The sequence below is a fragment of the Pelophylax lessonae genome (assembly GCF_965119305.1).
Source record: "Pelophylax lessonae genome assembly, chromosome: 5".
Lineage (NCBI taxonomy): Eukaryota > Metazoa > Chordata > Amphibia > Anura > Ranidae > Pelophylax > Pelophylax lessonae.
In genome coordinates this window covers 431168295-431186655 of record NC_138772.1, presented here as the reverse complement: position 1 = coordinate 431186655, position 18361 = coordinate 431168295, and the positions used below count along the sequence as shown (strand labels likewise).

General features: G+C 40.9%; 1 protein-coding gene and 1 pseudogene across 5 annotated transcripts in view; both read left to right on the top strand.

The window, feature by feature from the left end:
• The window catches only part of TOX (thymocyte selection associated high mobility group box), a 349777-nt gene that overhangs the window by 275512 nt on the left and 55904 nt on the right, over positions 1–18361 (top strand). For all 4 annotated transcript variants that reach the window (XM_082257764.1, XM_082257763.1, XM_082257762.1 and 1 more), the window contains one exon: positions 12056–12331. In XM_082257764.1, coding sequence (XP_082113890.1) covers positions 12056–12331 — 276 coding nt within the window. The remainder of the gene's footprint in view (positions 1–12055; positions 12332–18361) is intronic.
• On the top strand, positions 2608–3986 carry LOC309555630 (piggyBac transposable element-derived protein 4-like; annotated as a pseudogene). The gene is made up of 2 exons: positions 2608–2971; positions 3534–3986. The product of its transcript is annotated as a piggyBac transposable element-derived protein 4-like (transcript).

The window sequence follows — 18361 nt, the reverse complement described above, 5'->3', positions numbered from 1 at the left end:
AGTGTGTGCATGTGCTGAGTGCTGCCAGCATTTGCTGCAGAAGTTTAAGGGGCGGGGGGTCAGTCTGTCAGTGTTCTGGAACTTGAACCATGTTGTGTGGTCTGATGACCAAGATAAACTTATTTGGTTCAGATGGTGTCAAGCATGTGTGGCAGCAGCCAGGTGAGGAGTACAAAGACAAGTGTGTCTTTCCTAAAGTCAAGCGCTGACAGCAATGAGGAGCTACAGTTCATTGAGGAAACCATGAATGCCAACATGTACTGTGACATACTGACGCAGAGAATGATCCCCTCCCTTCAGGACTGGGCCGCAGGGCAGTATTCCAACATGATAACGACCTTAAACACACCTCCAAGACAACCACTGCCTTACTAAAGAAGCTGAGGGTTAAGGTGATGGACTGGCCAAGCATGTCTCCAGACCTAATCCCTATTGAGCATCTGTTGGGCATCCTCAAATGGAAGGTGGAGGAACGCAAGGTCTCTAACATCCACCAGCTCCGTGATGTGATCATGGAGGAGTGGAAGAGGACTCCAGTGACAACCTGTGAAGCTCTGGTGAACTCCATGACCAAGAGGGCTAAGGCAGCGCTGGAAAATAATGGTGGCCACACAAAATATTTACACTTTGGGCCCAATTTTGACATATTTACTTAGGGGTGTACTCACTTTTTTTGCCAGTGGTTTAGATATTAATGGTTGTGTGTTGAGTTATTTTGAGAGGACAGAAAATTTACACTGTTATACAAGCTGTACACTCACTACTTTACATTGTAGCAAAGTGTCATTTCTTCAGTGTTGTCGCATTAAAAAATATAATAAAAGCACAACCATAGGGGTTTTCATAAAAACACAACTTATCACTCATCACTCTCACTATTACGTTAACGGAGATTGAAAGCCATTGTAATGGCCACGGTGTTGTTGACATTTATATTCACCTTCAGTTTTAATCCTCTTATGTGCCCACTTCACAAAGAAGGCCTATTTTTAAAATAACTTACTTGTGGCACCCTGTGGTACTATTGTTATGGCAAGTCGGCACCCCCCCCCCTTCTCCAGAGACTGGAAGTTTGGCATTAGAAGTTCATAATTTTCATTCTGCACCGAACTCTGGAAAGGGGATGGGTATATTGAAATTGAACACCTGAAATGTGTCATCGCTCTCCTGGTTAAATGTACTCAAAACTGTAATGAAGTCTGCCTTTAAAAGACAGAACACTGACAAAATGATAGTTTTCACCAGTCGAATATATTCGTGCTCCTGGTTTGCATTTTACAGTACCTCCAAATTGGCACCCCACAAAGATATGAGTCAATTGTAGAACATTATTGTGATGGAGCTAATCCCAAAGTGAAACCGTTATCTATTGCTTCTATGCATTGTAGAGATATACATGGATGAAATATGGCACACTTTTCTTTCCATGGCATAGAGGGAGTGACAATGAATCAAAGGGGAGGAGATCTACACCTCCACCTGTTAGAATGTGAAGTGTAGTGGGTCTTCTGACTTCACCCTAGAATACCCAATAGACTCAATTACTGTTGGGTTGATCTTTATCTTAAATGATTTTTGATTTTGCTGTCTTTGCTTAGGACAACAGCTGTATTATAACAGTAGTTATTTTTTGTTTTATGTATTGTTTTTTACTCACTTATTTTTCTGCAGAATTCAGGAACTAGCTATGACTAAGACTGTTTTTTTTTTTTTTTTTACAGCAGGGCTGCATATTAGCCTTATGTATCAAGAAAACTTATGACTTTTTTTTACACTGAAACTTTCAGGGATGCAGACTATCTGTTACTAATATTCTACTTAAAAGTAAACAACATAGAGGTTGATTTACTAAAATTGAGGAGAGCAAAATCTGGTGCAGCTCTGCATGGTAGTCAACCAGCTCCTAACTTCAGCTTGTTCAGTTAAGTTTTGACAAAAAAAACTGAAAGCTGATTGCTTTCTATGCAGAGTTGCACCAGATTTTGTACTCTCTGGCTTTAGTAAATCAACCTCACGGTACTTTCTATCAAGAAATTGTACATTTTCTTAGAGCACAAATACAGGAATGCCCCATCTAAAAAAAGCTAAGTATACATAAGCTGCAAATACATTCTGTGGCACACTGTTTTTACAAGGGAAGACACTGGGGGGGAAAAGGAGGGCATCTGATTTATAAGTATGAAGTATTAGTCATGAAAGTATTATGTACACATAGGAACCAATGTTCTTTAACCTTCCTGGCGGTAATCCCCAGTGTGGCTTGGGGTTAATTTTCAGTACCAAAAGCGATACCCCGAGCCACACTCGGGATTACCCTGTAGAGGTACTTACCTTGTCCCTGCGATCCCCCGATGTCCTCCCGCTGTGTCCTCCGGCCGATGACGGCATCCGTCTTCCCGGTTCCCTTCCCTGCGAGTGCAGCAACACAGGGGGGCGGAACCAGGCAGTAATTTAAAAATAATAATAAAAAAACACATACATACACATTGTAATACATTGTAATCTGTTAGGATTACATTACTGTGTGAAATCATTTCACCTCAGTTTTGTCCCTAGTTATGTGTCCAGTGCCCTGCCTACACTTGTAGTGTTCTTTTGAGAATGTCCATGGCATCCAAAAGGCTTTCCTTTAGGTCAAAAGCGGTTTTAGACCAGCTAGAAAACAGTGATAGTGAATTGGAATTACTTGAAGAATTGAGTGATAGTGATTAGTGGGGAAATTCGTCATCAGACACTGAAAGTGATGACAGTGAGGATTCTGCGACTGAGCTCAGTGATGTGCGAACTTGGTGCTCTATTGACTGCGGTATGGATCATGCAGCGCCCCCCAAGATTCCCATTTACTGGAGCACCTTGTATGAAAGTAGATGTTGAACATGACAACCCCTTGGCATACTTACAATTATTTCTGACAGATGAGGCTATTGAAAAAATAGTTACTGAGGCAAACCAGTACAAAGAGCAACAATCGGTGACTTTGACAAAGCGGTACTTCCGCGAAACATGTCGTCGTGGCAACTGGGCATTGTTTGAGAGTCAAGCTGGCTCTGAATTCCTGTTTCATCACATCCGGTAGTGACGTCCTTCCTGTTCCGGCCACACGCATCCATCCCGCTTCGCTGAGCTCTGCAGCACAGGAGGTAGAAGGAGGAAGTGTTAGTGCACACTGGCTAGTTCGGTGTGCTCCCCTCCCCTCGCTGCACAATCAACCAGCTCAAGCTTTTTTCATCAGAGAGCGGACCCCATCCGGCGGCGATGCTTGGTGTACACCCCTCATCCATCAGGGACTTCACATACCGGTTTGGATTTTTATTCTCAACTATCAATTTTCAATAAACAATATTGGTTCATGTTGGCTGTGGTTCCCCTATATCCACTGAGGCTAGCGCTGATCTCCTTGTTTTCTGTGTACTTTTGTGCTGGTTCAGCACCTTTATTAGCAGCACCACAGGTGGAGTTATTATCAATCATCTATTGAGACTGACACAGCTCCAGCGCTGGAATTTCTTTGGTTTTGCAAAGAGCAACAATTAGCTACTCTGCATCAGAAGTTTTCAAGAAGCAGAAAGTGGGAACCAGTGACCAAAGAGGACATTTGGAAATTTCTAGGCCTAATAATACTTCAGGGAGTGGTGGGGATAACAAGTGGTATTGGATAACAAATACATTACTTGCCACTCCATTCTTTGGCACGGTCATGTCAGAGTACAGATTTTCCCTGATCATGAAATATTTACTTTGAAAATAAGGAAGAATTTGATGAAACTACTCATCCTGCACCAAAACTAAAGAAAATTTGGGAAATATCTCAAATGATTCTAAAGAATTTCCAACAGAGCTATGTGCCAGAAAGAGATATCAGCATAGATGAAAGTCTAATGGCCTACAAGGAAAGGCTCAGCTGGGTACAATATATTGCATCAAAGAGGGCACAATTTGGCGTAAAATCCTACATGCTATGTGAATTGTCAACTGGCTACATTTAGAATTCAGTCATATGCACTGTAAAAGGAACAAAATTCAATCCAAAATACAGCAACTATGGAATGGCAACATCTTCCGTTCTTTCACTCTATGAGCCATTGCTAAATCAGGGCTATTGTTTAGCATCAGACAACTTTTATATGTCTCCTGAACTTTATGAGTTTCTTCTGCAAAACAAAACATATGCCTAAGGAACCCTTAGGGGTAACCGGCGTGACATGCCACCAACGTTTGACAATAAGAAGCTGAAGACTGGAGAAATGGTTGCCTGGCAGAAAGGCAAAATAATGGCACTGCAATAATGTGACAAGAAAGATGTGTGCCTAATGAGCACAGTTCATAATACCTCCACTGTTAATCGTACGCACGAAAGGTGGGAAAGAAATTGTGAAGCCAAAAGTAGTGATATACTACAATAACACCATGGGAGGTGTCGACAGAGCCGACCAAGCAATGACATTCTACCCAGCAAAGAGGAAACAGCAAAAGAAGTATTACAAGAAGATCTTCAGACATCTTCTTGAGCAATGCATGTGGAATGCCTACATTCTGTTTAAAAAAAAAAGTGACAAGCCTGTGATTCATACTGACTTAATTTGGAAAGTTGCCGAACGTATCTTTGTGAACCACTATACACCATCAATGGCTGTGAATAGAGCTGGACGTCGTGCTGTTGGCGTTGTCAACCCGGAACGTCTGAATGGTCATCACTTCATGGACTACATCCCACCGACCGAGAAAAAGTCAGCACCTACAAGGATGTGCGTGGTTTGTTGCCTCAAAAGAAATGACAGTGGAACGAAATATCAGGAAGGAAACCAGGTTCTATTTTGCCGATTGTGAGGTCGGACTTTGTGCAGTTCCATGTTTCAAAACTTTACATACCTCGGGTGTTTACTAACCCAATATGCAGTGTCTAGTATTAGACTGATAAGTAATATAAGTAATTACGTTATTGAATAAAATGTATTATTGTATTATAATTTATGATTTCGTGTTTCAAACTGTATAATACCTGGGATGTCTACTAGACTCTTGTTTGGACAGATTTAAGTGAGTTATTCCTAAGAATTACAGGCCTACCATATAAAACAAGAGATTTCCATGCAAAACAATGTACCACTTTGACATTCAAAAATACTGACATAATCTAACCGCCAGGGAGGTTAAAATAATAGGACTGGGGCCTTTGGGGTACTGGAGGGTATTGCATTTTTTGCTTGAAATATGAACATCTAGGTAGAAAACATTGGTAATAGTACATATATTTCATTACATATATTTTAACTAACCTGATTTTCCTCCTACATTTGACTAATATTAGCAAGTTTAGCAAAATAGCCAAAAAATCTTTATTTTTATGATTATTTTAGTTTACAGTTTGTTTGATTGTTTTCACAGCCTATTTGCCAATTTGCCCTAAATGCAGTGCTGTGCTCTTCATCCAATAGTCTTCCATGTTGATAGGAAAGGATTAAAAAGAAATACAACCTATAAGTAATCTCAAGACATACACATCCTTGTTGATCTACTCATCCACAATCCAAAAGATTTAGGTCAATCCTTAAGGTTCAAAGATTATAAAACTGACTTCAATACTTTATTGTAGTGAATTAGGTGCATAGGCTATTTCCTTTATTGTATACCAGTAATGATCAACAAGTAACAGGATGAGTGAGGGTATTGTAAAACAACTTGTAGATCTGCTGATCTACAACTGGATCATACATTCTAATACTGAATAATAAAACATATCTAATGACAGTCTTTGAAAGTGTTTTATTCTCTGTGTACTTTTTCAAAGCCAAAGCGTTTTCCCCAAAGCAAGTTTTCCTGCAGTAGGGTCCACTCTGATTACAGTTCAGCTCCGGCATGATCTTTTAGTAGCCTTGGGGACAGAACTCAACAATGTTCAGTGTCAAGCAATGACAGACAGGGGTAAATGAAAGGGCTTCAAAGATGCTTCACTGTCTCTTGCTCTTGCTGAAACTGGCATTCATCCAGGTCTTGCCTGCTAACACCACAGAAAGCAGCAGCTGGTGAGTAACATTAGCAAACAGGGCCCGAGGGCTACCCATGTTCTTGCTCTCTGTTCACCAACTGCTATTCAGTAAAACAGCTGGATCAAAAAAGATTCAGTCAAGATGTAGTTAGAGCTTTATGTGTACAACTGTTTTGATATAGATTGTCTGCTAGAGGCAGAGTTAATGATAGCTTTGCAAGGAACATATTTGACTGCAAGTGAAACTGGTATATGTATTTATTTTTATACAGTACTTACTTTGGAAGGCTGCAGTAAATGTACAGGCTGGTAATCCCACATGGTGAGTGACATACAGAGAAGAAAGTGATTTCATCGAGATCATAACAGGATTTAGTAATCTGCCATAAAGCAGATCCTCCTTATATCTGAAAACAGCGCTGCTACTGTCAAGGGATTTCCTTTCAGCAATGTATGTGTGTGTGTATATATATATATATATATATATATATATATATATATATAGCCATACACACTGTATGCACATTATGTGTCTGTGTGCATTTGAACAGTATATAAACATAATTTACACATTTATTATAGCATTTTATGTAGCTAAATATACAGTTTTCTGTGGGTTCTAGAACATGTGCTTTTTATTTAATATAAAGACTAAAAAAAAAAAAAGAAATGCAAAGAAAGATAGCATAATTGCACTCACAAATAAACCATCTTGTAGACATCATCATCCTTTAGTACAGGGTAAAAAAATAAAAGCAGTTACCCAGTAGATGACGGTAAATGCTGTTTTTTCTTCTTTCTGTTTCATAAATAAATGACAACCATGGAGCATTTACATCATTCATAGTCTACACCTAGTCAGATAGCTAGAATGTGTATTTGCAGTTAATGTTTTACTTGCAACAGGGTTCCCAGGAACTACTAAAAAGCCTCAGGAAGTTAAAATAATGGGATCATTTCTTTATTTGCACTGAATTGAGAGTGTTAATAATTAGATTAATTGTAAATGTTAAGTTGGTTAATGAATCCTGCTACAAAGAATATGTCATTGTCCAGTCAATCAGATATTTTATTTCAATCTCTATCTTTAACTGAATACAGGATCTGATTAGTTCCAATAGTACAATGCACTTTCCTCACACTTTGATAAATCACACCATCTGCAAGCATGTGTATAGGGTGCCATCTTTTGCTATCTGCCTTAAAGTGTAAAGTGAAAGTTGCCTTCACAGACAATTGGCAAATGAAAAGCAATTAAAGACTAAGATTTTTGCAAAAACTTGCCCCAGTGCTGCTCACGTAACAAAAATCCTAGATATTCGGTCACGCGATCTCTGTTGAAGGAGCAAATTAGCCAATTTGAAACCCAATCATCATCATCAACAAATTTATTGATTCATCTCAAGAAGACCTCTGATATGTTTCGGTATGCAAATAACTTCAGTTTCTGTAGTTGATTGCTTTAACCCGCCTCTCATGACTGGAATTTTGCTCATCATTATGATGGCCGACCTGTATAAACAACAGTAAGGTAAGGGAGTCAGGATTAGTAGGCCATATCCAAAAAACATGGAAGTTTATTTCTTTTGGCGTAGCATGTATGAGCTCACCAATTGATCAGAAGTTTGGCCTCTGAGCCTAAGTAAGAAGCATTCAAACATCCAGGAGCAATCATTTGCATGAGGAGATTGTCCCATTTACAGTATTATGCATTAGGTAATGGCCATATCTGTGTTTTATGCTGAGTTATAATTCTTAATGTTTTTATATGCATGCCTCTCCTACTAGAGGTTCCTGCAAATACATGCAGCACCCTTCAGTGCCTCTGCTCTACCAAAATGCTGGACTGTTCTAATACAGCAAATCTCAGGAAATTTCTTGTAGTGATAAAGCTTGCCCACCTCTGAAACTTTCTTATTGGCCAGTGAGACATGGTACTAGGCCATTAGTAATGCATGAGGAGGGAAGGGAGCAACTCCTACCCAGATATATTGGAGTACCCATTGAGAATTGTTGATTCGTTTATGTGTATATGTGCATACACCTCGATCATTTTAGTAGTTTTACATATACACATCTAGACTCTAGAGTTCTTACACAAAAGAGGTAGTTACATCCGCAATACACATTTATTGATTGGGTTACATAATGTATACAAATACACAACAGACAGTATTTACAACACAATGTACAGTGTAAGTCCCCTGGCTGATATGATATTTGCAACTTACCCCCAACAACTATATTTACAATACATTGTAAGATGCAAATATAGCATTAAGTTACCTGTTAGGTAACTTTAGGTCTGCCCATGGTGACTGCCCTGTGTCCCCACACAAAAAAGGATCATAGCTTGGTGACAAAATTATAGCCCCCCCCCCCTCTTTTCTGTACTGTGGCTAATATAATTCTCCCTAATTGGTCACTGTACCTAGAAAATGTATATTAGGCGCAACCTGATTGGATGAGTCAAAGAAAGCTGCTGTTTACTACCCATCTGAGATATGATCAGGGAAAACAAAAGGCCGACATTTGAAGTGGAACTAATTACAGTAGCACCAACACAACACTCAATACTTTAAATATATTTCCTTCTGAATATATTATATTCTGAAATTATATATTTCTAATTACAATATTATGTACAGCTGTTAATGGAGATTTCACATAAACCCATTATGTAACAAGTATATGTTTGGCATGTATAAACAAAAAAAAAACACTACCTCATGTTTTATTTTGTGCAATTAAATTGGGGACTAAATTGTGTGTGTGCAATAAAATTCATTTAAGTGTGGCATTTGACAAATCTATATTTACACAACTATGGTGTGTGACATAAAACATTGCAACTATCATCTTTTTTGGCTATAGGATCTCTACATTCCAAAGATTTAATATTGTGGTTTAAATTAATTTTATAGTCAAAAATGCAGATTTTAAATGTGTGTGCCAAAAATCAATTGCTCTACAAGGAAACTGGTAAAAGAGAAATTATATTTTGAATCAGTTTAATTTTCTTAGCTTATATGCATTTAAACTGTTGGGTTTTTTTTTTTTTAGTTAGTTAGTATTTTTAATAGAATTTTTGTTTTACAAATAAACATTTACTACATGATAAAAAATCTTAGATCTTAGAAAATATTATTCTCATGTACCTAGTTTTCATAACCAAATGAACCATAGTATCCATTTTTTCTGTATGTTCCTTTAACTTGTAATAATATATTATTATTTTCTGTGGAATTTAAAGTAAATTTGCTGAAGTAATAAAAAAAAGTTCACTACAAAATACGAGATGTAATATGCCTATGCTGCCACCCAAACATCAAGTTGTCAGATTGTTGCAAAGGCAGAATATTCAGAACCAAATCACTTTTGGGATGCCTGCTTTCCCCATCATGTGCTGTGGTTTCAGCCATCAGCCTATACAGTATCTCACAAAAATGAGTACACCCCCACATTTGTAAATATTTTATTATATCTGTTCATGTGACAACACTTAAGAAATGACACTTTGCTACAATGTAAAGTAGTGAGTGTACAGCTTGTATAACAGTGTAAATTTGCTGTCCCCTCAAAACTACTCAACACGCAGCCATTAATGTCTAAACTGCTGGCAACGAAAGTGAGTATACCCCTAGGTGAACATGTCCAAATTGGGCCGAATTAGCCATTTTCCCTCCCCGGTGTCATGTGGCTTGTTAGTGTTACAAGGTCTCAGGTGTGAATGGGGAGCAGGTGTGTTAAATGTGGTGTTATCACTCTCACTCTTTCATACTGGTCACTGGAAGTTCAACATGGCACCTCATGGCACTCCCTGAGGATCTGAAAAAAAGAATTGTTGCTCTACATAAAGATGGCCTAGGCTATAAGAAGATTGCCAGAACCCTGAAACTGAGCTGCAGCATGGTGGCCAAGACCATTCTGCGGTTAAACAGGACAGGTTCCACTCAGAACAGGCCTTGCCATTGTCGACCAAAGAAGTTGAGTGCATGTGCTTAGCGTCATATCCAGAGGTTGTCTTTGGGAAATAGATGTTTGAGTGCTGCCAGCATTGCTGCAAAGTTTGAAGGGGTAATTTGTCAGCCTGTCAGTGCTCAGACCATACGCCACACACTGCATCAAATTGGTCTGCATGGTTGTCTTCTAAAGATGACGCGCAAGAAATCCCACAAACAGTTTGCTGAAGACAAGCAGGCTAAGAACATTGATTACTGGAACCATGTCCTGTGGTCTGATGAGACCGAGATAAAGGTATTTGGTTCAGATGATGTAAAGCGTGTGTGGCGGCAACCAGGTGCCGAATACAAAAACAAAGTGTGTCTTGCCTACAGTCAAGCATGGTGGTGGGAGTGTCATGGTCCGGCACTGGCAAGCTACAGTTTATTGAGGGAACCATGAATGCCAACATGTACTGTGATATACTGAAGCAGAGCATGATCCCCTCCCTTCGTGGAATGGGCCGCGGGGCAGTATTCCAACATGATAATGACCCCAAACACACCTCCAAGAAGACCACTGCCTTGCAAAAGAAGCTGAGGGTAAAGGTGATGGACTGGCCAACCATGTCTCCAGACCTAAACCCTATTGAGCATCTGTGGAGCATCCTTAAACAGAAGGTGAAGGAGCATAGGGTCTCTAACATCCACAAATTTAGACATTTATGGCTGTGTGTGAAGTTAGTTTGAGGGGGACAGCAAATGTACACTGTTATACAAGCTGTACACTCACTACTTTACATTGTAGCAAAGTGTCTTTTTTCAGTGTTGTCACATGAAAAGATATAATAAAATATTTACAAAAATGTGAGGGGTGTACTCACTTTTGTTAGATACTGTGTATCACTACTGGACACAGTATTGTCATAGGGGCCAGCAGGGTAAATTGCAGATATAAAAATGTAGCTGGTGACTTTGGACAGCAAAAGAGAAAAGATTTGAGTAACAAGCAGCACAAGTAAGCAATATGTCTCTTCTCTTGCAAGGATCTTTTTTATTTTGAATTCTGTGACAGAATCACTTTAATTTACCTCTCAAAACAATACTCTTAAGTTCAAAAAGGTTTATTCAAATTTACTAAACATGCCATTATTTGGCTCCTAGTGCTTTAAGCTAGCCATACATGGATCAAAATTTGCCCAGTTTATCAGGGACCAGCTGAATTGCAATCCAAGTGTGGCAACTGTGGTGGAACGGAAATTGATTTACCAATCGAATTTTGTTCAACCATCCTGTCTGTATTTTCATAATCAATCTGTGTACTCTGATGGTAGAAAATTACCCCGGCCGTGATAAAATTACAATGACACAGTGGAGAGGATTTCTGCACCCACATCAAATATGTAGATGGGGGAATTGGAGCAGTTTTTTTTCATTCAGCTTGCTGGATGAACAGAAAACTGAACCATATATGGCAGTATTTTGTGAAATAGGTTTAGTGGTAAAACATTCTTGGAAATAATTTGAAAAACATTACATTTTCTATGTGGTTGTTGAATCATGCACCATTCAAAAATTACTATTGTGTCTTCAACATTCACCTATTATTACCATTGTTAGATGAATTTGAATAGTTTAACAACTGCAAATTTCTTCTTTTGCTATTCTTGGTTTTATCTACACTGATCTAAAACTGCCAACAGGAAAAAAGATTTGAGAACTTTTATAGTAAGACAGCCTTGGATAGTTACTACAATAACAGTTTTGCATGAATTGAAAACTTAACCAGTGACATTTCTGTTCTGAACTTTGGCAAGAAAGAAGTCATCCCAAAAATTCAAAGTAGCCACACATAGATTAACATTTTAGTATCACATGATCCATTTGGATATTTTTCCATTACAATCAACAGGTGATCTCAGCTTATAAACACTAGAGAAAGAAAAACGGCTGAAATAATAATGCATCTGGAAGACCTCTACCTGAAATTTGCCTCCCACAATCTGTCAACTTTCTTGTGTTTGTATGACTGTATGTTTTATACTATGAAATCATATATGCAGTGTATAAACCATAAATGTCTATGCTTAAACATGTTTTTTACATCTAAATAAATTTTTTTGAACAGATGCAGGATTTGCAGAATTCAGACAGAAGTCAGTATTCTCACTCACAAATGGCAGCTATGAGGCCAAGAGTTCAGACTCAAGACATACGACAAACAGCTATGATGCCTCCTGGTCAGTTGACTACTATCAATCAATCACAACTCAGTGCTCAGCTTGGTTTAAATATTGGAGGAAACAGTGTCGCACATAATTCTCCTTCCCCACCAGGGAGTAAATCTGCCACACCTTCCCCATCTAGTTCAGTCCATGAAGATGAAGTGGATGATACAACAAAGGTATGCAGAATTTTTGTTTGAGATCGTTACTTTAAAGTGAATATTGGCCATAATTTATATTCTATCTTTTCTTGGCTAGCTTAGTTTTTGCAGGGTTACCTTCATTAGATATTATACATTTGCACTTGTCCCTGCAACCTATGAAAACATTCCAGTATTATGGGTTACCTTTATTGAAGATATAGCCTGTTTTCCAGCAGCATAACATGTGCATGCTGTTCCTAAGCACCACTAGAGGGTGCTGTTTTGGGATGGAAGACCTGCAGAAAGTTTTGCTGGATCGGGTTCTCTCCTACATTAACCAGTTAAGGACCACCTCACATACATTTACTGTGGCAGGGTGGCGCTACACATGATTTTGATGACCTATACATGATTTTGTTAAAGGGCTCTAGGGGGGTGAGCGCGCAGCAGGAGCCAATCAGCTGGTTCGGCGGCCGCGATGGCCGCCGGCCACCCATGATCGTTCAGGAGAATGACAGAACGGTCTATGTACACAATGCAGGCTGCTGTTCTGACATACAGGAAGAGGGAGATTGTGTGTTCCTGTGCTCTTCTCTCCTAGGAGCACACTTAACCCCTTGATCGCCCCTGATGTTAACCCCTTCCCTGCCAGTGTCATTTATACAGTAACAGTGCATATTATTTAGCACTGATCACTGTATTGGTGTCACTGGTCCCCAAAAAGTGCCACTTAGTGTCAGATTCCTCCATCACAATGTCACAGTCCCTCTGAAAATTGCTGATCACTGCCATTACTAATAAAAACAATAAAAAAATAAAAAGTCCATAAAACTATCCCATAGTTTGTAAACGCTATGACTTTTGCACAAACCACTCAATATACGCTTTTTGGGATTTTTCTTACCACGAAATATGTAGCAGAATACAAATTGGCCTAAACTGATAAAGAAATTCGATTTTTTTTATTTTTTTTATTGGATGTATTTTATAGCATAAAGTAAAAAATATATATTTTATTTTTCAAAATTGTCGATCTTTTTCTTTTTGCGCAAAAAATAAAAACTGCAGAGGTGATCAAAGACCACCAAAAGAAAGCTCTATTTGTGGGAAATAAAGTACATCAATGTTATTTGGGTACATCGTCGCACGACCATGCAATTGTTAGTTAAAATAACACAGTGTCTTATCACAAAAAGAGGCTGAAGTGGTTAAAGTGACCAAAATCTCAATTTTTAAAATAAAAACATAGGTAACACTTTATATTGCACAGGAATAACACTTTTCCCTTCTTATCACAGTCTGCACTGGTGTTTGTTACCCCGAAGATATGAGATGTAATTTACCTCAGACAATATTCGGGTTAAATGAGAATTCTTTGACCATGAGTAAAAGTTTCAAAACAGCAATATTACTTTATTGATAAGTAACCTTGAAGGCTAAATTAATTCACAACAATTTTATCTCTAGTACATACACAAAAAGGAAAATATTCAAATTTTAACTGAACACATATAGCACATAGGATTCAAATTATTATGATATGCACCACAAGACAGACAACAAACATGTATACATTTAAGTACCAGGAGGTGCCCTGATATTTACCAGTGGTTTAAGATGATATGGGGTCCCCTTCTCAGGTCCATGGCTCCTACTTCCTTTCTGCTCACCTTGGAATAATATACCCCTCTATCCCATAGACTTGTATAGAGCTATTCTGATTGGTTCGGCTATCCTGCCCTGTTCCTCCCTCTGGGCGTATCTCGTTCAGGATTGGACCACTTCCTCCTCGCCTAGCTTAGCATAATTTAGCCCCTTGCTAACCCCTCCTCTCTGTTGGAGGGAGAATTTAATTATACATGTGGATTTTCTCTGAAATTGAAATTTAAGATATGCAAGGTCATAACCGGGGCACATTGTCCAACCCTCAACAGATGGTCCATCTTCATTGCATATCTTAATGAGAGTTCTTTGATATGGAGGCTGAATTTAAGGGCGGACATGACATGGTCTATTCACCCTATTGCCTTGGCCCCAGGATGTCTGGCTCACAGGAACTTAATTACAATGTGATACTATTTTGCATATCAGTATGTGTAAATAACAGGCCACCTCCCGGCCTAGACTTACCCTTTTATGTGTTTAAGTGTAGATAGCAGGCTGGCATTTCAAACGGACTTGTTAAATTGGATTAATACTACTGCCGGTCCATCTGGGTTACACAACTTACAAATCTACCATCAAATAGCAAATATGAGTTTGAAATAAAAAATTTGTACATTTATATTTACATCTATCTATTTACAATTACTAATGGAGATTTACACATAAATTCCTCATCAGGCAACATGTTGTAGGCTCCTCCATTCCTTCATCTGCCTCCTGTAGCAAACTAGATGCTAAGGAGGCCCCTGTGCTTGTACATGCAAATGTACTCCCGCTGGTTCCTGTGCCAAGCTGTGTGTGTCCATGGACACATACAGTGGCAGTAAGCTATGCCCCTGCTCCCTCCTCACAGGAGTTTGACTGACCGCAGCAGAATCCTATGGGTCCACTCCTGTCAGTTTCTCCTCTGATAGCAGGAAACAAGGGAAATGAAGCTGAAGCAGAAGCCAGTGTTGGAGAAGTGACATGGAGCCAGGTAGGTGTTTTAGGATGGTGGGAGATAGGACAGGTAGTGGAGCATTTTCTACCTTAAGGCAGATGATACATTAAGGTGAAAAAAAAATTTGAGTTTACTACTAGGGTTGAGCGAACACCTAGATGTCCGTGTTCGACGGGTTCGGCCGAACTTTAAAAAAAAGTCCGGGTCCGTGTCCCGGACTTTTACCGAACTTTTCCCGGACACCGAACCCCATTGAAGTCAATGGGGACCCGAACTTTAAGGCACTAAAATGGCTCTAAAACACCAAAGGAAAGGGCTAGAGTGCTGCAAATGGCAGCAAAACGTAATTAAGAGCATGGCAAGTGCTCTGCAAACAAATGTGGATAGGGAAATAACTTAAAACAACAAAAAAAAAACAGAAAAATAAAACAATGTTCTTCTTCATCTCTGAAGGACGAGGCCCATATGGAGTAGGAGGGAGGTTGAGGTGGTGGTGGATGTGGCGGTGACATAGGCGTGCGCACAGGGTGTGCTGGGTGTGCCTGGGCACACCCTAATCACCTAGGGCACATAGCATTGCCAGTGAGGAGATGGGAAAGATCTCCCTGGGACCTGCTCTGCTCTATTTCTCCTTGCCTACAGGTACATGGCCCCGATACATTACTCTCCCTGCTGGCAAACACATGCATGTGTATTTCAACTTTGGGGTGCACACCTTAATGCAATAGGCTGCGCACACCTATGGGCGGTGTAGGTGGAAGCGGCGGTGGAGGAGGACCAGGGCCGGATTAACAGCATCATGGGCTTGGTGCTGAGGATTTTGAAGGGCCTTAAGGGCCGTGCCTTGCCATGCACCCAGAGGAGGAAGGGTGCAGCCATGCATGCCTAATTCAACATGGGATGCTGTCTCTGAAGCCCATAAACACATCCATGCATCGCCAACTGTCCCTCCTTGTCCGGCCTTCACGCTGTGTGGGGAGGTTCTGAGGGTGCTGCCTGGGGAAGCGAGCATAGAAGCCAGACTTCTGTGTTTACAAGTGACAGAAGAGCGGTAACAGTGAATATGGCCAACCCGGGGCCTATATAAAAGGTAGGGGCCTGGAGCTGCAGCTCCAATAGCCCCTACATTAATCTGGCCCTGAGGAGGAGGACGAGGTAGCCAACACTGCTTCTTTTCAAAAATTTTAAATGAGGGTACACCCCAAAAGAGTGAGAAAGAGCAAAAATGGAACAATGGGTGGGTAAGGTCGGTATCCATTGCTATTCTGCATAAGGTACGGAAAAGTCCCGTGGGATCCATGCCTGGTTCATTTTAATGAACGTGAGCTTGTCCACATTGTCTCTGGACAGGCGGCTGCGCTTGTCTGTTATAACGCCCCCAGCCGTGCTAAATACCCGTTCAGATAATACACTGGCTGCAGGGCACGCCAGCACCTCCAAGGCGTAAAGGGCAAGCTCAAGCCATGTGCCCAATTTGGAGACCCAGAAGTTGAAGGGGGCAGACCCGTCATTCACTACATGTAGGCGTGTGCACACATACTGCTCCACCATGTTGGTAAAATGCTGCCTCCTGCTAAGACGTTCCATCTGAGCTGCTGGTGCTGCTGTTTGTTGTGGCGTGCTGACAAAGCTTTTCCACATTTCGGCCATGCTAACCCTGCCTTCTGAGGTGCTGGCGGTGCCCTGGTTGCGTTGGCGACCTCCTCCTCCTCCTCCTCTGCCTTGTGCTTCCACTGTGGCCCCGCTGTCAGATGGGAATGCCAGCAGCATGGCGTCTACCAGCGTGCGCTTGTACTCGCGCATCTTGCGATCGCGCTCCAGTGAGTGAATTAAGGACGGTACGTTGTCCTTGTAACGGGGATCCAGCAGCGTGGCCACCCAGTAATCAGCACAAGTTAGAATGTGGGCAACTCGGCGGTCGTTGTGGAGACACTGCAGCATGTAATCGCTCATGTGTGCCAGGCTGCCCAGAGGCAACGAAAGGCTGTCCTCTGTGGGAGGTGTATCGTCCGTGTCCTCTGTATCCCCCCAGCCACGCACCAGTGATGGCCATGAGCTGGCCTGGGTGCCACCCTGCTGTGAACATGGTTCCATCTCCTCCTCCAGCTCCTCCTCCTCCTCATCCTCCTCATCCTCCAGAACTGTGCCCCTGCTGGACAATTGCGTCCCTGGCGTTTGCGTGTGCAGGAACCCACCCTCGGAGCCCCTTGCGAATGACTGCCCTGAAAGCCTTGGAAATGTTACCTCTTCATCCTCCTCCTCCTCCTCATCCTGTGCCACATCCTCTTCCATCATCGCCCGAATTGTTTTTTCAAGGAGGCATAGAAGTGGGATAGTTAAGCTGAGAACGGCGTCATTGCCACTGGCCATGTTGGTGGAGTACTCAAAACAGCGCAACAAGGCACACAGGTCTCGCATGGAGGCCCAGTTAAATTAAATAGCGGAATAGAAAATATGATCCAAAAAAAGTGTATGTATATCACACGTACACAACCACACTGGGCCCCAATTACTATTGTTTGTACCCCTAAAAGGCTAGATGAGGAGTAGGGGGAGTATGGAACAGGCAGCACCCTCAAACCTTCAGAAGTATGAGATGAACCCCAACAACTTGGAAAGGTGGATCTCTCTCACACGTACCGACACAGACTATCCCGCAATTCAATTGATCCTCAAAGGTTTTTATTGAATAGCGGAATAGGAAATATGATCAAAAAAAGTGTATGTATCTCGCACGTACACAACCACACTAGGCCCCAATTACTATTGTTTGTACCCCTAAAAGGCTAGATGAGGAGTAGGGGGGGTATGGAACAGGCAGCACCCTCAAACCTTCAGAAGTATGAGATGAACCCCAACAACTTGGAAAGGTGGATCTCTCTCACACGTACCAACACAGACTATCCCCCAATTTAACTGATCCCCAAAGGTTTTTGATTAAATAGCGGAATAGAAAATATGATCCCAAAAAAGTGTATGTATATCACACGTACACAACCACACTAGGCCCCAATTACTATTGTTTGTACCCCTAAAAGGCTAGGAGTAGGGGGAGTATGGAACAGGCAGCACCCTCAAACCTTCAGAAGTATGAGATGAACCCCAACAACTTGGAAAGGTGGATCTCTCTCACACGTACCAACACAGACTATCCCCCAATTTAACTGATCCCCAAAGGTTTTTGATTAAATAGCGGAATAGAAAATATGATCCCAAAAAAGTGTATGTATATCACACGTACACAACCACACTAGGCCCCAATTACTATTGTTTGTACCCCTAAAAGGCTAGGAGTAGGGGGAGTATGGAACAGGCAGCACCCTCAAACCTTCAGAAGTATGAGATGAACCCCAACAACTTGGAAAGGTGGATCTCTCTCACACGTACCAACACAGACTATCCCCCAATTTAACTGATCCCCAAAGGTTTTTGATTAAATAGCGGAATAGAAAATATGATCC